The following is a 22,272-nucleotide window of genomic DNA, read 5'->3' as shown; positions in this document are numbered from 1 at the left end:
TTCCTTCTATGTGTTTTCAAAAAATTGTAGGTTCTGACTGAAAATTTTAACTATGTAGATCTTCACTGTCCCATATTAATCATCGGCCACATAACGCTATTTAAATTTAAATTAATTAAAACAATAAAAATTTAAATGTAGATCTTTACACTAGCCACATTCCAAATGCTCAACAGCCACGTGTAGCTACTGACTATCATACTGGACAGATATAAAATATTTCTATCACTAGAAAATTTTATTGAGCAGCACTCAAGTAGATCGTTGAAAATGCCTTAAAAAGAAATCTTCACAACCTAAAATTATAAAATTTTATCCTGTTTTAAAAATTTTGGTGTATAAAACTAATCAGGAAAAAAATTCTTTTCTTGACACAGTAAAATAGTGTAATGATGTGTAATTAGTAGATAAGAAAGCTACTTGCTCTCTATAATTGCTTATTGATAGTTCTAGGATATTCAAAATATACTATCATTTATGAGAAAACAGTAGTGTCTTGCTTTTAAGCAAAAAAAAGGCCTTTATATAAAGCACAGAGGCAGACTCCTTTACAGAAATAAAAGTACATTTTTTCTGCCTTAAGACTGATCAAATTTTATTATTGAAACTTGTTAAATAAATGATACATGTGGAATTCAAAAGTATTAGCTGGGTATGTTAGTAAAAGGAAAAAATCTCTATAAAATAACTGATGTGACTCAAAATAATATAAAAGAATACTCATTTTATAAATAAATAATTTTAAAATGTTAGCAGAATACTATTTCCAAATCACAACAGGATTAAAATACAATAAATATGGATTTAATAAAAGTTATCACTACAATTTTAGACTCAGTGCCTATTAGTCTAGATGTAGAATGTTTCCTTTAACCAAATAAAATAGAACTCTAAGATCAAAATATGTGCTTTGTTATTATCAAATATGAAGAGGACAAGATCTCTATGCTGTTACAAAGCATAAAAATAATTTAAACACAAATTTCAAATTATATCTTGAATTTATTTTGACACTGTGTTTGAGTCCTACATTTTAGATCCTATAGTGAAAGAACTGACCAAATCTTTAACACAAAAATGCAGGTATATAAACTGCAGGAGACTTCCAAAATTCAACTGCTTTTATTTCAATGACTTGCTGCCAAAAAATAAAATAAAATAAAGGCAATGTCCTTACGGATGAGTAGGATCTGGTGTTTGAACAGACTTACTGATGCCCACTGCTAGTAAACCCTATGGAGAAGAAGAAAAAAGGGTAAATAATTATTAGCAAGATGGAGAGTATAGTGTGGTAGAACCAATCTGGAGCGTGCAATCTGACAATGGCAAAGAACCACTTCACATGCACATACACAACAGCCCAGCAATTCTGGTTTACAGTCCTTACCTTAGAGAAATAAAGATGAACCCAAAGGGGTTCAAAACACCATTGCTTATAAAGACAAAAAATGTGAAAGCCAACCTAAAAAGCGCTCAATAAGGAATGGCAAAATAAATGCTGGTATTGCCAAACCATAGTTACATCTACAACAGTTTAAAAGAATGGAATTGAGACAGAGCTTTCTGTACTGACATGGTAAAAGCTCCTACACATACCATTAAAGTGGAAGGAAAAAAAAAAAATCAGGAACAGTGTGTAAAGTACAAAAAAACTTACGTCGTTTTGTAGACAACACATAATGTAAAGCACAGCAAAAGGTCTAAAAGAATATACATTCAACTGTTTATACCTCTGAGGAGAGAAATAGGATTAGGATAGTCTGTAATATCTGATATTTTTATAGGAAAAGTAACATATTGCTATACAAATAAAAGACAGTAAAAATTTTAAATAGTATACATTGTATACAGACAAATATATTTCTACCAGATCTTCCAAAGCCATGCACAAGGAGTATACATATCAATATGTACATTATCTGGGGTGTGGAAGGAGGGAATAAAGATGTAGGGCTAATTACAACTAAGACTTTATTTCTTTAAAAAACCAAAAACATAAAGTAAATATGGCAAAAATACGAACATGTCTTTAATCCTAGTTACCACCTTTCTCTCCTTCCTTCCTTCCTCCCCAGACTTGATCTTTTCTTCCTTTCTTTCATTTATTTGGTTTTTCAATTGCATCTTTTGTTAAAAAGAGTTATCACTGGAAACTCCCGATATTAGTATGCTTGCCCCTAGTAAGTCCTTTCTATTCTAATTTGATGTGAGTTTAGAGATCCAAAAAAGATTACCTTATTAGAATTATTTGTTTAATAAAAATACAAGGCCTCCAAGTGAATACCCTACGTGGTATTATTTCCCTAATCTGGGGCTTTTCCATTTTTTCAGCATGGTATCAAATAATCAGATAGGTAAAGCTTCAAGACAACCAAATTCTTCATAGATGAGGTTTCCCTGTAGGTTACAAAAAACTTGATAGAAACATTCTCTCTAGTAAAATAGAGATTACACCACCTTGAAAATGGCTAAAACAAATACATGATTGGACTTTTAAGTTTTGATACTGGAAATCCTACCCTAAATACACAGAGTATTACAGGTTTTTTTCTATGGATTCCAAAGAAAAAGAGAGTTAAAACTACCTAAAACACAGATGATGGCTTTTCAGTGAATCAAACCAAGAAAATGAGAGCAAATTAAGATAGAGCACAGGATCCTTTTAAACTTGCAAATTAAATTGAAATATTCATTAATTCACACTGTGTATATGTGTGTGTGTGTGTATATATATATATGTGTGTGTGTTTATAATGTTTACAAAATAGCCAATGGGTATTCAATTATTTTTAAAATCCTTAATATTCAGGTTGGCCACACAATAAAGTGTAGGATATCAAGTTTTTCATAAACTGAATGTGGACCAAATTTATTAGTTTTTCCTATAAAAATAAGGTATCACAGACCATCCCTAATCCTGTCCCCCTCACTACCCCCAAGAGGTAGGGTAACACGAGATAGGTCCTTTCACACCTTTTTCTGCATAATTACAATGTGTGTGTATACATATATAAATATACACACTGATATATATATATCTGTAAATATAACCTACATCTGCTTGGTTTGCAACATAATGGATATTAATATCTACTGGCTAAGAAGCATTATAAATGCTTCCCCCTCCATGATTTTCCTTTCCTTTTTTGATTTTTCCCTCAGTATCATACTATCATGCAACTGCTTAAATGTCATCTTGGAATATCTTTCTAATTGTTCTGACCCCCTTACAGAGGAGCAAAGACTGATTTCTTCTAAACACTACATTATAAACTCAGGTGCTCGATAAATTCATATCAATTAATATTAATGATGTACTGTATATTACTTAGCAGAAAAGTTTTAAAAAATGAACTATACAGAAATTGTAAACCTAAATATCACTAGAAGCACAGGTCTAAATTTAAAACTTGAGGTATTTTAGTCTCTCAAGAGGTAAAGAAAAAAATACTATAGTTATAAAAATATTACAACAAATTAATTTTTTAATAACTGGAAGTTTGTACCTTTTGACCACCTTCACCCATTTCACCCACCTCCACTAACTCCCTGTCTCTGGCAACCACCAATCTGTTTTCTATATCCTTAAGTTTGGGGTGTTTTTATTTTATTCCACATATAAGTGAGATCATTCAGTATCTATCTCTGACTTTATTTCACTTAGCGTAATGCCCTCAAAGTCCATCCATGTTGTCACAAATGGCAGGATTTCTTTCTTTTTTTCTCTAATGGCTGAATAATATTCCTGGGGGGGGGGATCATTTAAGAGTCTGATGGATATTTCAGACTATCTTTATATACACTTGTATATAGTTGTTAATGTTGCTTTTGTGAATATATTTGTGAGAGATTTCAGGGAGGGGTGTGTGTGTGCTTGAAAAGATGATCACAATTGACATCATGTCTTTTTGCACTTTATATTATGGAAATTTTCAACATACAGAGAGATGGATAAAACATTTTTTAAAAACCCAATAGAGGGGCGCCTGGGTGGCTCAGTCGTTAAGCGTGTATCCCTTTGAATTAGTGTTCTTGTATTTTTTTTTAAGATTTTATTTACTTATTTGACACAGAGAGAGAGAGAGCACAAGCAGGGGGAGCAGGAGAGGGAGAAGAAGGCTCCCCGCTGAGCAGGCAGCCTAATGGAGGGCTTGATTCCAGGGTCCTGGGGTCATGACCTGAGCCAAAGGCAGATGCCTAACCGACTGAGCCACCCAGGTGCTCGTGTTCTTGTATTTTTTGGATCATACCCAGTAGTACAACTACTGTATTATAGTTCCATTTTTAACTTTTTGAGGAACCTCCATACTGTTTTCCACAGCGACTGAACCAGTTTGCATTCCTACCAACACTGCATGAGCATTCCTTTTCTTCATCCTTGCCAATACTGGTGTTTGTTGTGTTTTTGATTTTAACCATTCTGACAGGTGTGAGGTAATATCTCATTGTAGTTTTGATCTGCATTTCCCTGATAAGGAGTGATACTGAGCATCCTTTCATGTGTCTGTTGGCCATCTGCATGTCTTCTTTGGAGAAATATCTATTTATGCCTTCTGCCCATTTTTTATTTATTTTTATTTTTTTTAAAGATTTTATTTATTTATTTGACAGAGAGAGATACAGCGAGAGAGGGAACACAAGCAGGGGGAGTGGGAGAGGAAGAAGCAGGCTTCCCACCGAGCAGGGAGCCTGATGCGGGGCTTGATCCCAGGACTCTGGGACCATGACCTGAGCCAAATGCAGAAGCTTAACGACTGAGCCACCCAGGCGCCCCTGACTTCTGCCCATTTTTTAATTGGATTATTTGTTTTGGGAGGTGTTGAATTGTATCAGTTCTCTATATATTTTGGATACTAACCCTTTATCAAATATGTCATTTGCAAATATCTTCTCCCACTCAATAGGTTGCCTTTTAGTCTTGTTGACTGTTTCCTTCACTGTGCAAAAGCTTTTTATTTTGATGTAGTCCCAATACTTTGTCAAAGAAATTACTGCCTCTGCTCTCTTCTGCATTTTTATGGTTTCAGGTCTCATGTTTAGGTCTTTAATGCATTTTGTATTTATTTTGGGGTACAATGTAAGGAAGTTGTCTAGTTTCATTCTTTTGCTATGTAGCTATCCAGTTTCCCCAACACCATTTATGGAAGATACTGTCTTTTTCCCACTGGATATTCTTTCCTGCTTTGTTGAAGATTAATTGACTATATAATTGTGGGTTTATTTCTGGGTTTTCTATTCTGTTCCATTGATCTCTGTGTCTATTTTTGTGCCAGTTCCATACTATTTTGATTAATACAGCTTTGTAATATAACTTGAAGCCTGGAATTGTGATACCACCAGTTTAGCTTTTCTTTTTTCAAGATTCTTTTGGCTCTTCAGGGTCTTTTGTGGTTCTATACAAATTTTAGGTTTGTTCTAATTTGGTGAAAAATGTTGGTATTTTGATAGGGACTGCATTAAATCTGTAGATTGCTTTAGGTAATACGACATTTTAACAATATTTGTTCTTCCAATCCATGAGCATAGAATGTCTTTCCATTTCTTTGTGTCTTCTTAAATTTCTTTCATTGGTGTTTTATAGTTTTCCAAGTATAGGTCTTTCACCTCTTTGGTTAAGTTTATTCCTACAGACTTTATTATTTTTGATACAATTGTAAATGTGATTGTTTTGTTAACTTCTCTTCCTGCTGCTTCATTATTAGTATATAGAAATGCAACAGATTTATGTATGGTGATTTTGCATCCTAAGATTTTACTTAATTCACTTACCAGTTCTAGTAGTTTCTTGGGGGAGTCTTTAGGATTTTCTATATATACCATGTATGTCATCTGCAAATAGTGACAGTTTTACTTCTTCCTTATCAATTTGGATGCCTTTTATTTCTTTCTGTTGTCTGGTTGCTGTGGCTAGAACTTCCAGTACTATGTTGAATAAAAGTGGTGAGAGTGGAAATCCTTGACTTGTTCCTGACCTTAGGGGAAAAGCTCTCAGTTTTCCCCCATTCACTATGATGTTCCCTGTGAGTTTTTCATATAAGACCTTTACTTTATTTGTTGACGTATGTTCCCTCTAAACCTACTTTGTTGAGGGTTTTTATTATGAATGGATGTTGTACTTTATCAAGTGCTTTTCCCCCAACTATTGAAAGGATCATATGGTTCCTTTTTTTTATTTTTATTTTTTGCAGCATTCCACGATTCATTGTTTACATATAACACCCAGTGTTCCAGGCAGTATGTGCCCTCTTTAATACCCATCACCAGGCCAACCCATCCCCCCAAGGGATCAAATGGTTCTTATCCTTTCTCTTATTGATGTGATGTATCACATTGATTGATTTGGGAATACTGAACCACCCTAGCACCCCAGGAATAAATCCCACTTGACTGTGGTGAATGATTATTTTAATGTATTGTTGGATTTGGTTTGCTAGTATTTTGTTGAGGATTTTTGTATCTATGTTCATCAGAGGTTTGGCCTGTAGTTCTCTTTTTTGGTGGTATCTTTACCTGGTTTTGGTATCAGGGTAATGTTGGCTTCATAGAATGGATTTGGAAGTTCTCCTTCTTCTATTTTTCTGGGATAGTTTCAAAAGAATAGGTATTAACTCTTCTTTAAATGTTTGGTAGAAATCATCTGCAAAGCCGTCTGGTCCTGTACTTTCATTTGTTGGGAGGCTTTTTTTTTTTTCTTTTAAAGATTTTATTTATTCATGTGAGAGAGAGAGAGAGAGAGCATGAGCCACCTAGGCACCCCTGGAGTTTTTGATTACTGATTCAATTTCCTTGCTAGTCATCAGTCTGTTCAAATTTTCTCTTTCTTCCTGCTTTAGTTTTGGTAGTTTCATTTATCCATTTCTTCTAGGTTATCCAATTTGTTGGCACATAACTTTTCATAATATTCTCTTACAGTCTTCTGCATTTCTGTGGTATTGGTTATTTCTCTCTCATTTGTGATTTTTAAGTTCTTTTTCTTTTCTTCTTGATCAATCTAGCTAGAGGCTTATCAATTTTGCTGATTTTTTTCAAAGAACCAGCTCCTAGGGGCGCCTGGGTGGCTCAGCTGGTAAGCATCTGACTCTTGACTTTGACTCAGGTCATGATCTCAGGGTTGTGAGATCGAGTCCCATGTGGGGCTCCATGATAACGGTGGAGTCTGCTTAAAATTCTCTCTCCCTCTGCCACTCTCCCCCATCGCTTACACGGAATATGTGTGCTCTCATTAAAAAAAAAAAAAAAGAATCAGATCCTGGTTTCATTGATCTATTGTTTTTCTAGTTTCTATATCATTTATTTCTTCTCTAATCTTTATTATTTCCTTCCTTCTGCTGGCTTTGGGTTTTGTTTTTTGCTCTTAATTTTATAAAAATCTTCATTTGTACATTCAAGCAAAGGAATTAAAAATCCCAGTTTAGGGGCACTTGGGTGGCTCAGTCAGTTAAGCGTCCAACTCTGGATTTCAGCTCAGGTCATGACCTCAAGGTTGTGAGATCAAGCCCCGCATCAGGCTCCATGCTCAGCAGAGAGTCTATTTGAGATTCTCCCTCTCCTTCTCCCTCTGGCCCTCCCCCGGCTCATGCTCTCTCTCTCTCTCTAATAAATAAAATCTAAAGAAAAAAAAAAACAGTCTAATGTAAAATCATTTTAGTTCATTAATCACTTGTGATTATTTTATAGCTTTATTTTTTTAAGACTTTATTTCTTTATTTGAGCGAGAGAGAGAGAGTGTGTGCGTGTGTGCGCGCGCGCGGAGGAGGAGCAGAGGGAGAGGGACAAGCAGACTCCACACTGAGCATGGAGCCCAATGTGGGGCTCGATCCCATGACCCTGAGATCACAAGCTGAGCCAAAATCAAGAGTCAGAAACTTAACCTACTGAGCCACCCAGGCACCTCGATTATTTTATAGCTTTATTCAAAAAACTTAATTGGCCCCTATAGTCATAAGAATTCATATTCAGAGACCAAATTTCTACCTAATGATAAGAATCTCTTATACAAAAGATTCTGCCCAACACTTACTATTGATAATGTTATACTTCATATTCCACTGTTGTAAGTTCTTAAAGCATAACAACGTGCTTTAAATATGATCAGGGGCACCTGGGTGGTTCAGTCAGTTAAGCATCTGACTCTTGATTTCAGCTCAGGTCATGATCTCAGGGTTATGAGATCAAGCCCTGCACTGGGCTCCATACTGGGTGTGGAGCCTGCTTGAGTTTCTCGTTCTCCCTCTGCCCCTCTCCCTACCCACTCACCTCATTTTCTCTCTCTCAAAACAAAAGTAATAAAGAAGATCCTTGATTTAAAAAATAATAATAAATAAAATACTATGATCAAATTTCTATGTACTTCATCATCAAAAGTAAAAAAAACTTTCATTTTATTCCTCAAGCCAACTATAGGAATCATCTGTTTTTTAAATAGGTCAACTTTTAGACTAAAGCCTTAAAAAATTTACTTTAAAATTAATAAGAAAAAAACTTTTACACCTTACCTGATTACAAGTATCAGATAAAGAGTGTATAGCTTCAGAGAACATACTTGCTGAACCGGTATAAATCCAGGCAAGAAATTTAAAGAAGCAGTTTAATCCATTGCTAGGAGAGAAAGATAAAACAATTTAGCATAGGTTTTGATAAAAATTTCCACCAAAAGCTTATTTAATTGAGTATATAAACCTCCATACTAGATTCTGTTCAAAGTAAATTAAAAAGAATCTCTAGCCTTTAAGAATTTATTATATTTTAGGTAATAAGAGAATAAATTTGAAAAACACAGTTATGATATCATTAAATATTCAAATGAAGAAACATGATATGTGTAAACAAATTACTTAAGTATATTTTGAGAACTTATGAGAAGAGTGTGTTTTATATTTGGATGAAGTAAAGTTAGAAATTAAGTGTCTTAGGGTAGGTTAAAGAGGATCTACACTTGATATTGTCCAGCGCACTAATGTCACAAAGTCCATTTACTTAAGCAGGCCAGATGCCAGAGGTGAAGACAAATCTAGACCAAGCAGTCTCAGAATCATACTAGAAGATAATAGATGCTAAAAATAAACATGGTTAGCTCTGAGGAAGCTAGCTGTTCAGATTGCAACAGTAATGACTGGTACGGTTTACCTCGGGCACTACACTTAGTCACTTACCATGTTTTATTATAACACTATTATTATATAAATATTAATATCCTCATTGTATAAATAAGGAAACTGTACATCCCCTTCCAGCTCTCTTTCCCCTCTTTTCCACTTCATTGAAAGAATTATAGCTCCTCTTGCTGTATCCATTTTCCACATTTTGCACTAAGACTTCAGTCCATTTAACAATGGCTTATGCCTCAGATACCTCAGTAGATTATTCTTATCAATACCACAACTGTTTCTTGCTACTAAATTCCTGAAAACATTTTAGTATTTTCCTTAATCTCACAGAAGCATATGCCACTTTTTTCTTAAAGGACTGTCTTCCTTGGCATCCATGATATCCCTGGTTTTCCTCCTAGTTCCTGATTTGCTTTCCTTTCTGTCTTGCTCCTTTCTCTTCCTCAGTCTCCTCTGCAGGCTCTTTTCCTCTACCCATTTCACAGATGTTAGCATTCTTCAAGGTTTCCTCCTGAGGGATTTTTCTTCCTCACACTTCATACACATTCTCCAGGTGATCTTAATTACTCCTGTGGCTTGGGGCACCTGGGTGGCTCAGTCGTTAAGCGTCTGCCTTCGGCTCAGGTCATGATCACAGGGTCCTGGAATGGAGCCCCGCATCTGGCTCCCTGCTCAGCAGGAAAGCCTGCTTCTCCCTCTCCCACTCCCCCTGCCTGTGTTCCCTCTCTCGCTGTGTCTTTCTCTGTCAAATAAATAAATAAAATCTAAAAAAAAAAAAAAAAATTACTCCTATGGCTTTAATTATCATCTCTGTATTAATAACCCTCAACTCTAAATCCCTAATCCAGCTTTCCTTTGTGAGCTTCAGACCCAACATATATTAGTATTTATTAAGGACCTGTTATGTACTAGGTATTACACAAAGCAGTTTACATATATTACATACATTCTTCCAATGAAGAAAGTTTTAATTGCTAACCTCACTTTACTGAAGAGAGGAATTAATGCCATTGACCAACTCCACTTGGGTGCCCTACAGGCAGATCACTCAAACTCAAAAATACACTCATCATTTCCTTTGCTGCCAGCCTGCCCCTCCTTCAAGTGCTCCTTCTCTCAATGATGATGCCATTATCTATCCAATTGTCCAAACCAGAAACCTGGACCCATCCTTGACCATACCTCCTAAAACTTCTTGGACCTAAACATGTCTTTCCATCCCTACCTTCATTATCTCAGTTTAGTGCATCATCATCTCTTCTCTACATTACTGTACATGACATTCTCCAGTCTAGTGCCCCTCCAATCCTTAAAGATGAGAATTATGAATTGTATCTTTGTATTTCAAGACCCGACCACAATTCCTGACATGTCATATGTATATATTTTAGAAATAAACTAATGAATTATGGAATTAATACTTTTAAATATCCTAAAATAGGTTAATCAGCAAAAGAGAAAAAAGATAACAAAACAATACGAATCAAGAAGACAGAAGGAAAAAGAAGAGGCACAAATATCAATTATGTTCTTCCAAGTTAAATGGGGAAAAACAAGAAATATAAATATTCTTCAGTAGTTATGACCCAGGTTGATTTAGTTACTCAAAAAATGATCTCAGCCAATTCACCTTTTTAAAAAAGACTTCTTTCAACTCCAGTGAAAATAAAAGAATTTTCAGAGAGCAAATATTCTTACATCCTAACCACTCCAAAAATAGACCCAGCACAAGCATGGATATCTACGTGGACTCTTCCCTCATCATTTTACTGACAATATTAACAAAGGCTCATTCAACTTCCTTCTAATAACATGAACTTATAACCCTTTACCTAAATACCAAGTAATAAATTTTTACATTCATAGATATACACATTAAAAATAATATACTTTTTTTTTTTTTTTGACAGAGAGAGCAAGCGTACAAACAGGGGAAGCAGCAGGCAGAGGAAGAAGCAGGCTCCCTGCTCAGCAGGGAGCCCGACATGGGGCTCGATCCCAGGACCCTGGGATCATGACCTGAGCCAAAGGCAGATGCTTAATCGTCTGAGCCACCCAGGCGTCCCAAAAATAATATATTTCTATTTTAAATGGTACTTACATGCAAATGGCAACCATCACCACTTTTCCTGGCCCTTTAAAAAAAACTGATGTTGTTCTGGACCGTGGCTATAAAAAAACAAACAAAAAAACACACAGAAAAAATCTTTAAAATTTCCCAGAGAAACAGTTTAATGCTTATAAGTGATCTGACACACCAGAAAATATGTCCTCTATTAAACCCTCTGAACAACTAGATTTAGTTATTTGCTTTTTTCTCCAGAATCTCCACTTTAAAAAGTGAGAAGATAGAAACTGAGAGTACATATGAGTCCTTTTCCAAAACCTTAATTGTTTGTTTCCTTGTAAGTAATCTCCTGCCTACTGCCAGAAAAGATCTGAGTTGGTTACATAGAAACCAGGGATAAAGTGAGAAAAATGTACTGAACTAAAATCGATATATTCTAAAATTTTTCCATTTCCTGAGCAACTTAACTTTTAAACAAGGAATGGCCAAAGCCAAGTTTGCTTCTCTAATTTAACTCCTTACTGCTCTCTAAATACCAAAGACCTCAAGTGATAATATGTTTAATTCCAAAACAGACCAAAAGAAAGAAATCAAGTAAAGAAAACTATTTTTCTTGAGTTAAATGTAGCTTTGCTGTTCCTTCAGTGTATACTTTCTATGTTTTTTCTCCTGCTCTTTCCTCTCCCTGGAATGCTATCATCATCTTCTACCACAATTTATCCAGCTTTTACTTATCCTGTTCCATGTTAGGCCAACTGGCATTTTTCTATGTAAAGCCTTCCTTGGTCGGTCACAGAGAATAAATACTCACTCTGCTGCACATTTATTATTGAACTTTACATTTCTATTAAAGTACTTCATATAATTCTGCCTTATGTAATTTATTCAAGAAATATTTATTGTGCAACTACTACATGCTTGGCATAATTCTAGATGCTAGGACCTGACAGTAAACAAAACAAGAGTCCTGCCTTCACTGATTTCACAATCTAGTCCAGGAAGATAGAAAATAAATCCATAAACAAAAATATAACATCAGATAGTAATGAACATAACAAAATAAAACAGAACGGAGAGGATCATGTATGGGGGGGAGGGTGTATGTGGAAAGCGTTATTTTAGCTAGAGTAGGAAAGAGGTTCAAAGATGAGAAGGCAGCAACCATGAAAAAATATGGAAGAATGGTTTCAGGCAAAGTATACATACAGCACATTTAAAGACTGTGGAAAAGAAATAAGTTTGGTATATGGAAAGGACAAAATAAGGTTGGGTTGGTGTGGCTAAGAGCATAGAAAGCAAGGAAAATGGTAGGGGTTGAGGACAGAGAAGGAGGCAGGGACCACATTCCACAGGATTTTGGAAACTATGGTAAGGAGTATAACTCTTATTCTACTGGCAAAAAGTCACCATATGCTTTTAAGCAGGTATTTGGTATAGTCAAATTTAGGTTTTACAAAGATATAGTTTAAAATGTAGAGCATAGGGGTGCCTGGGTGGCTCAGTCAGGTAAGCGTGTGCCTTCGGCTCAGGTCGTGATCCCAGGGTCCTGGGATCGAGTCCCGTATCGGGCTCCCTGCTCAGCGGGGAGCCTGCTTCTCCCTCTGCCTGGTGCTCCCCCTGCTTGTGTGTTCTCTGTCTCTGACAAATAAATAAAAATAAATAAAATCTTTCAATAAAATGTAGAGAATAAATTATGGGGACAAAAGCAGAGGTGGAGAGAACAATTAGGAGGGTACTCCAGGTAAAGGATGGTGATGATTTAGACTAAGGTTTCAGTAAGAGGCATGGTGAGAAGCAAGTACACTAGGTATCTATCTTGGAGAAAATGCCAGTTGGACCTGCTAATGGGCTTTAAATATAAAAGGGTCTATAATGAATCTCCAATATTTGGCGATTGAGTAAATAAGCAGAGATTTTTTGCAGAAGAGATGAAGGAAGTGGAGGTATTAATGAAGTACAAGGAAAACCAGGAGAAAGACTATCTTGGGCTCCTAGAGAACAAGGTGTTCCAAGGAAAAGGAATACTTGCTACTGGTGGTGGACACTTGAATACTTCTTCCTTCTCAGATTTCCATGAGAAGAGATTCCTGCCCCCCACCCCGCCCTGCGGTAATGGTGGCCTCCCCTCCTCCCCAGTGGCCCTCTGGAGGTTGACTAAGTTTAGTGAGGTAAATTTAGGAGAGAATGCTGGGCATGCTTATTAGCTCCCTCCTTTGTTTTGGGAATTGGTACACATTCTTTTCTGTTCTTTCATGGCTCCATATTTGGGCAAGACAGGTAGAGCTGTCTACAATTTACTGGGTAAGTCTAAATCAAAAGAGTCTTTAAGATCTAACGTACTGGCTTGGAACTCTGAGAAACAGATGAGGAAAACAAATAAGGAGTAAAATTTTAGGTTGTTACTGGGGTCATGACATGGAAGAGTTACTTCTTGGTAAGTCCCCACAGCTTATGGCGGTTTTGTCCCCTTGCATACAGACGACAATACCCTTGAGGACGTAGAAACAGCCCTCATTGAGAGCTGTAAGACAGGCTGCTTGCTGCAGCTTACACTTGAATGCCATAGATGCACCCTGGCTGGGTATTGCCAAGAAAGCTGAGGTGAGATTCCATATCAGGAATTAGGGGAGAAAAGTGCCTATTTAAATTTTTTCTCACTATTATAGTGTTTTGCAGTCAGGTCTGCAGACCAAGATTTTAAATAGCACCTCCTACATTCCCTGTGGACAAGAGAACACAAGAGGGAGCTTCTAGATTTTAAGTGTTAAGGCCAGCTCTTGACAAACAATGTGCAATTAGATGCCCCCAAATTCTGTTTTGAACTGCCCCCAGAGCTAAGACAAGGAATTAGGCAGGAAGAAACCTTATCCATGATTTTACTTGAACTTAGATTTGCAAACTACAAATTCTGACCATGGCTCTAGATTTCTGAGTTCTATTGTTTATTGATTAATAAAAACCAGAGTATGTCTGTTTTATTATAATGAGAATGTGCTGTATCCTTTGGCTGAATAGAGAAAAACAAAACTCAAAAAAATTATTTTAGGAACAGTAAAAAAAATGCAGAGATAAATGAAAAGATGTTCTTTAAAGTGGAAGATGAGAAATCTTTCTTTAGAAGAAAGGTATGAGAACTTTTGGGATAAGTAAGACAGATAAGGAAGGAAAATGAGATCTTTAAAATTAGAATAGAATATTATAAGGAAAAAGAGATTCATGGAGCACAGATTGTTGATAAAAAATGATTACAGAAAAGGTGAAAACATGTTGGTATTCATGAGATCAGAAATAGTGACAAAGTCCAAGGAAAAGCAAGAGATCTACAAGGAGCCAGGATTCACAACCCCCTTGGGAAGCATCCTGTTAAAGTCACCCCTAAATTCCATTAATAAAAGCAATTAGAGAACTACCCCTTAGAAATCAGAATGGCCAATATGCTGGGAATTACTGAAACTGGAAGATGGGTATATCAAATATTTATTTTTTTCTACTTTTGTATATATTTGAAATTTTTCATAATAAACAATTTTTTTAAAATATTGGAACAGGGTGCCTGGATGGCTCAGTCGTTAAGTGTCTGCCTTCGGCTCAGGTCATGATTCCAGGGTCCTGGGATCGAGCTCTGCATTGTGCTCCCTCCTCAGTGGAAGGCCTGCTGCTCCCACTCCCACTCCCCATGTTTGTGTTCCCTCTCTTGCTGTGTGTCTCTCTCTGTCAAATAAATAAATAAAATCTTAAAAAAAAAAAAAAACTGCTTCATGAACTTCATACTTCAGGGGTCTGCAAACTTAAAAAAAATAAAAATAAAATATTGGAACAAAATTAGAAAATTTGGCAATATTTCAAAAAGGACTACCAGCAAAATCAGTGTAAAATACTCAAAGCACTACTTGTACTTCAAGGTTATAACGGCAAGTAGAGATAAAGGTACTTCTGATGCTCTAAAGGACTATCACAAATAAATCCACAGAATTAGAATTCTAAGGAAAGGCACAAGAAAGTAGAAATGTATTAAAGGAGAAATGTATTAAAAGGACATTGAGAAATTAGATATCAGACAGTTAGATATTGTTCTGACGAGAGAATGCTTTTGGCAGACCCAGGACATAGTGAGTTCATATATATCACTACTAGAGCTCCCCTAATACATAGAAAAATACCAAAGAAAAACAAGTGTCTGGATCAGAAAAAAAAAAAGTAAAGAACTTAATATTTAATTTAAAAATATTTAATATTTAACAGGACTAGCCCCATATATTTTAAAGAAGGAAAGCAGCCATCTTCAGTAGAAGAGTAAATGTTCCTTACAGAAATATGGGAACAGTAGAGGGAAATTAAAGTGTTATCCTATTACTACAAAAAAAAGAATGTAATAGAAACAAATTCTAGGGGTGCCTGGGTGGCTCAGTCGGTGAAAAGCGTCTGCCTTCGGCTCAGAGCATAATCTCAGGGTCCTGGGATCGAGCCCCACGTCCGGCTCCTGCTCAGAAGGGAGGTCTGCTTCTCCCTCTCCCTCTGCCCCTAATCATGCTCTCTCTTTCTTGCTCACTCAAATAAATAAATAAATAAATAAAATCTTAAAAAAAAAAAAAAAGAAATTCCATTCAAACCGTGGAATGTTTCAAGGTTGACAAGTATGAATCCTCAAAAGGCTTCTAGTGACACTGATTTCAGAAGTCAGCAGCTACTCTCAAACATCCGGTGACAATGATCCTCCATGTGAAACAGATCTAACACCTAGGAACAGATCTTCCCAGGAGGCTGGTCTCACCAGCCTAAGCTATTCCACAGCTGCCAGGGCACCGAAGTGAAAAGGTTGGCTCATGAGGCAGACAAGGACTCCACCAATGGAATGCCAGAAACACAAAATTCAAATGGGAAATGGAAATTACGGAGTTTTGAATATAATGAATGGAAAAGAAAAGAACATCAAATAAAATATGACTACAGTTGTCATCATTGCCAACCTAAATTTTGCCAAAAGGGAGCAAGGTCTCAAATGTAACTCAGAAGAAAGGAGACAATTTGCACAGCTAGCCTTTTCTCCAGATAGGACATTCACTTCTTGACAGGAGATACTTCCCAATTAGGTTTAAATGCAATGGTGACTCTGGACATGACTACTTGGTATGTTGGAGGTAATGGTGACTTTGATAAGAGCCATTCAGTGGAGTGGTGGGGATGAAAGCCCAAATGAAGAGGATTCAGAAGAGAATAAGAGGTAGGATAATAGAAGTAAACTTTCTATACTAGTCCCAATATTAATTTCCTTCTAATAGGAAGTAGATAAGTTATTAAATCTGGTGATGGAAAGGGAGGTACTTTTATCAATTACATCTATTTTTTTCAGTGAAAGATGAAGCAAGGTCATCAGCTGAAGAGTAAGGCTGTAGGAAGTTTGGGAAGAGAGGAAAAGTATGCAACAGCTACCTGAGAGAGAGACTGAATGCACTATGGAAGTTCAGTAAGACTCTCAAATAGCATCATGTCTGCTGGTTTTATATATACTCATATAATACGAAAAAAAGAATCAGAATGGCTGTGTAATTTTCTCCTCCAAGGGCTAAACTTTTTGAGTACAAGCAGAGAAGTGGCAGTTTGAATATTTAATCAGGGTTAGAAGTAGGAGAGAGGACAAAGGAAATTAAAGGTGTTTATGAGAGCTGAATTTTGCTAAAAACCTAAGAAAATAAGTCTTCTCCCTTACCTCTATCTATACACCTATGGTTTATAACACTGTTATGAATTTTTTTAATTTGTTATTGTTATGTTAATCACCATACATTACATCATTAGTTTTTGATGTAGTGTTCCATGATTCATTGTCTGCATATAACACCCAGTGCTCCATGCAGAATGTGCCCTCTTTAATACCCATCACCAGGCTAACCCATCCTCCCACCCCCCTCCCCTCTAGAACCCTCAGTTTGTTTTTCAGAGTCCATCATCTCTCATGGTTCGTCTCCCCCTCCGATTCCCCCCCTTCATTCTTCCCCTCCTGCTATCTTTTTCTTTTCTTAACATATATTGCATTATTTGTTTCAGAGGTACAGATCTGTGATTCAACAGTCTTGCACAATTCACAGCACTCACCATAGCACATACCCTCCCCAATGTCTATCACCCAGCCACCCCATCCCTCCCACCCCCACAACACTGTTATGAATTTAAAGAGAAGTTGTCCCAGTTTTTTTTAATTTCACAGAGACAAACAGACTATATAATTTGTTAAGTTACAATGTGCTCAAGAAAATCTTGAATTATGATCAGACATGCTAAAATTTCACAATGGACTGATACTAAAATTTCACTGTGCAAAATATACACACATAACATTATCAGAAAGATAATCTTACCTTGGTATTTCCCAGGAAGTCTCTATATTCTCTTAATATTTTTTGGTTTCTAAATAGCCCTTTATAAGAAAAGAATTACAAAATACATTTAGCTCATACATATTCTGTTAGTCACATTTTAGGGTAACACAATTATTCTCTTTGAGAGTATGTTAAATATGTTCTACTGGCTATCAGCAAAAATATCAGATTATTATAAAAAATCTGGATCTGCAACTCAAATAAAAAATGGGCAAAAGACTAGAACAGACCTTTCTCCAAAGATGATATACAAATGGCCAACAAGCACATTAAAGGATGCTCATATCAAACTTATTATCAGAAAAACGCAGATTAAAACTACAACGAGGTATCACCTCACACCCATCAGAATGGCCATTATCCAAAAACCAAACCAAACCAAACCCAGAAAATAATAAGCGTTGGTGAGGATGTGGAGAAACTGAAAACCTTCTGTATACTGGTGGGACTGTAAAATGGTGCAACCGCCATGGAAAGCAACATGGAGGGTTCCTCAAAAAATTAAACACTACCATATGATCTAGTAATCCCACTTGCAGGTATACATCAAAAAAAAAAAAAAAAAAAGAAAGAAAGAAAGAAAGAAAAAGAAAAAGAAAAGCAAGCAAGCAAACAGGGTCTCAAAGAAATATTTACATACCCATATTCAGAGCACCACTATTCAGAATAGTCAAGAAGTGGAAGCATCCAAAATGTCCATGGATAAACAAAATGCAGTATATGCATACAATGAAATATTATTCAAACTTAAAAAGGAAATTCTGGCACACAGATGAACCTTGAGGACATTAAGCTATGTGAGATAACGCAGTTAAAAAGACAAATTTTGTATGATTCTATTTATATGAGATATCTATAGCAGTCAAATTCATAGAAACAGAAAGTAGGAGACTGGTTACCAAGGGCTATAGGTAGGGGAAAAGGGGAACCACTGGGTAACAGAGTTTCAGTTTTACATGATGAAAAAGTTCTGGGAAAAAATTTTCTGAATATCTGTTTCATAACAATGTGAATATACTTAACAATTCTGTTAAAATGATAAATTCTGTTGTGTTTTTTTAACACAATAAAAAAAAGGCAGGGAGAAATCTAGATTTGCAATGAGAGAAAGGCACTTTTTAAAATATTTATTTGTTGGGGCGCCTGGGTGGCTCAGTCTTTAAGCGTCTGCCTCAGTTTTTAAGCGTCTGCCTTCGCCTCAGGTCATGATCCCAGGGTCCTGGGATCCAGCCCCACATCGGGCTCCCTGCTCTGCGGGAGGCCTGCTTCTCCCTCTCCCACTCCCCCTGCTTGTGTTCCCTCTCTTGCTGTCTCTCTCTCTCTCAAAAAAACAAATAAATAAATCTTTAAAAAAATAAAATATTTATTTGTTTATTTATTTTAGAGTGTGGGGGTAGGCAGGGGCAGAAGGAGAGAAAGAATCTTAAGCAGGCTCCAGGCCTAGTGCAGAGCCTGAGGCGGGGCTTGATCTCACAACCCAGAGATCATGACCTGAGCTGAAATCTAGAGTTGGACACTTAACCAACTGAGCCACCCAGCCACGAGAAAGGTACTTTGATATAAGGTCTCTTCTCAATACTATCTAAAAATATGAGTTACTTAATCTTAATAAAAGAATCAAGTCTTCATTTTTTAGCTCAAGGTTTAAAAATACAAGAAAAACAAATTTCTATTATTTTCTCAAATAGTGTTTAAATATTTCCTTTAAAGTATGTACAGCCTATTCATGGTATCATTATTTTAATAGCATAAGACTGGAAACAACCTGTGGGGGGAATGATTGAGTAAACTATGGTGTACCCCCAAAAATGGAGTATTATAAAAGGAATGAAGAAATGTCTCTATTTACTGCTATAGAATGGTCCTCAGGACATAATGTCAATAAAAAAAGAAAAGACAGAAAGTATACCTTATTTATGAAAGGGGACTGGGGGGAGGGTTAATACCAGTATATATGCATTTCATAATATGTTTTTTAATGGAAAAAATAGCTTCAAAACTAATTTTTTAAATGGTTACTGATGCGAGAAGGAGGAATAAGGTAGAAAAGATAAGGATGGAAACTAAATTTCTCTGAAGGTTTTGTCTGGTAGATGTGACTTTGGAATCATGTAAATATTTTACAAAATTATAAAATAAAAATCAAAATTTTTTTCTAAAAATTTTTTTCAAAATTTATTTCTAAAAATCTAAAGCAAAATAAACAAAGGAACTTAATTTTACATCTATTTTATGGTTTATCCATGCAGACAGAAATTTCAAGTGAATTTAAAACAAAGAAATATAACTATACATCCCTAGTGGAATATATACTAAAGACAAAAAGAAAAGTCAAGAAAACTTAAATCATCCTGATGGCAATAACATTGCTATTACTATTTTGAAACTACACTGTAAGAATAAACCAAAATTGTAATTAATTATACTAATGGATTAAGAAATAAGATTTTCAGGGGTGCCTGGGTGGCTCAGTCGTTAAACGGCTGCCTTCGGCTCAGGTCATGATCCCAGGGTCCTGGGATCGAGCCCCGCATCGGGCTCCCTGCTCAGCGGGAAGCCTGCTTCTCCCTCTCCCACTCGCCCTGCTTGTGTTCCCTCTCTTGCTGCCTCTCAAATAAAAAAAAAAAAGAAAGAAAGAAATAAGATTTCCAGTGTAAGAAAAGAGTTACAAAACACAACAAAGAAAAAAAAATTAAGTTTTTCAGAATAGCCTGTATATCTTCTCTCTTAAGAAAAATGAAGTATTTCCTATTACTGTCCACTGGAAAGACCTTAAAAATATGCCAACCTATTAAAAATGAGTACCCCTGGGGCACCTGGATGGCTCAGTCAGTTAAACATCCAACTCTTGATTTCTGCTCAGGTCATGATCTTGGGGTGATGAGACTGATCCCTGCATCAGGCTCCATGGTGGGCATAGAGCCTGCTTGGGATTCTCTTTCTCCCTCTCCCTTTGCCGCTCCACACCTCTCTCTCTCTCTCAAAAAAAAAAAAAAAAAAAAAAGTACCCCTAATGCTAATACCCCGAGTACAATCTCTCAATTTTATTTACCACTAAAAAGAAATGGGGTTCCTTTCAGAGATGGGTAATGCCCAGTTTGGGGCAGGACATATACAAGATAAACCTGAAACGTCTTATTGTACCTAAAAGCAAGGATGCTACAATACTAGGGTTATGACAAAGGGACTTCAGAACCAACTTGAAGTGCTTCCATTGGCCAAAAATGGGACAATTTGAGCCCCACTACTTTGCCTATTTTGTTCCTTCCTTCCTAGCATGTCTCCTCCACCCTTTCCCTTCTCCTTGATCACCTTCCTATCTCACTGCTCCCCCTCTTTATACTGAACTCCCATGCTCTCCAGAAACTCTCTCTGCCCCTTTTCTTCCTATATTACTGACCATAATTGTCTCTCAATTTCCACTTAGAAATTTAACCAACTCATCAAGGGAAGGTAATACTGTCACCTTTAAGCTTTAGAAATATACAGCATTTAGAAATACAGTTAAAAATTCATAGTCTCCTAAATAAAGCCTGACCGTCAAACAAAAATATGTGTACATTTTTCTCAGATACTGGCACCTCTATCTCTATTTTAATCCTGCCACGTTATATCTGTTCCCCAAAGTAACCAGAACTATAACTGCAGTGCAAGCATCTAAATTCCCCAATACAATCTGCCCTACTGGAACAACATTTGGTCATATCCTGTATTAACATCTCTATTACCTAAAAGAACCCAATGGAAGCCTTTAACTGAATAGTGATAACAAAATTCTGAAGCTACCTGACCCTAATATATATTTCTTTTACTAAAATATTTCACCCCTGTGGATTTAACTGCAGCTCTCTTTAGCATATCTGTGAATATAAAGATAATCAATCAACAACTGTTTGCTTCTCCTGAGAGGCCAAAACCCCACAGATACTAGGATTCACTGATTCTCTTTATTACTTTCAAAATGCTAAACTAATGATTTAAAGGATTCTGCAAAAAAATCTACACTTGCTCAACATGCAGATGACTTAATATTATATTGCAGGCCTACTAGAACCTCAAATATATTCCTTACTCCTCCTGACTGGATTAGTTGGAAAGAGACAAAATGTTTTCAATTTTGTCAAGAAAAGGAATAATCAGCAGAAGGTCACTCATTTTCTTTGCCCGAATTCAAACCATCCAAAATCATCCTAGATTTTCAACCAAGGTGCAACTGAGAGGATATTAGGACCGACGACAGATTACTATAGGCAGTGCTTAGTGAACTTTCTAAAACAGTTCAACTACCACTATCATATAAACTAAAACAAATACCTGTTTTTTAGAGATATAGACTGAAATATTTAAAGATGAAATGGACTGGTTTCAAAGTAATTTAGTAGAGTGGGGGTAAGGGAGCTATAGATAAAACAAGATTGGCCATGTGTTGATAATTGGATTCTTGAGGGGTTGTTATACTTTCCGCTGTACTTCTAAGTTTGAAATATCCCCACTGATGGGGGGGGGAATGAAACAAAATGTGAAGAAAGAACATTAGAAAATATTCAGAACAAAAACCCACAACAAAGTAGGGACAGAGGGAACATATCTCAACATCATAAAGGTCATGTATGAAAGACCCACAGCTAATATCATCCTCAATGGGGAAAAACTGAGAGCTTTTCCTCTAAGTCAGGAACAAGACAGGAATGTCCACTCTCACCATTGTTAAACATCGTAC

The 22,272-nt window shown here is 36.3% G+C and overlaps 1 protein-coding gene across 4 annotated transcripts in view; it reads right to left on the bottom strand.

Moving 5' to 3' along the window:
* SLC30A9 (solute carrier family 30 member 9) overlaps positions 1-22,272 on the bottom strand; it is a 79,918-nt gene that overhangs the window by 23,087 nt on the left and 34,559 nt on the right. For all 4 annotated transcript variants that reach the window (XR_010409346.1, XM_064584423.1, XM_045881230.3 and 1 more), the window contains exons 7-10: positions 17,532-17,590; positions 11,209-11,276; positions 8,496-8,598; positions 1,178-1,233 (exon numbers count right to left, since the gene is read on the bottom strand). Coding sequence is in view for 3 of the 4 variants with exons in the window: in XM_064584423.1 (XP_064440493.1) it covers positions 1,178-1,233; positions 8,496-8,598; positions 11,209-11,276; positions 17,532-17,590 (286 nt within the window). In the remaining variant the exon portion in view is untranslated. The remainder of the gene's footprint in view (positions 1-1,177; positions 1,234-8,495; positions 8,599-11,208; positions 11,277-17,531; positions 17,591-22,272) is intronic.

The sequence above is a fragment of the Mirounga angustirostris genome, unplaced genomic scaffold, assembly GCF_029215605.1.
Source record: "Mirounga angustirostris isolate CCGP_5_RB_7025 unplaced genomic scaffold, mMirAng1.0.hap1 SCAF_2, whole genome shotgun sequence".
Lineage (NCBI taxonomy): Eukaryota > Metazoa > Chordata > Mammalia > Carnivora > Phocidae > Mirounga > Mirounga angustirostris.
This window is presented reverse-complemented; position numbering and strand designations above follow the sequence as displayed.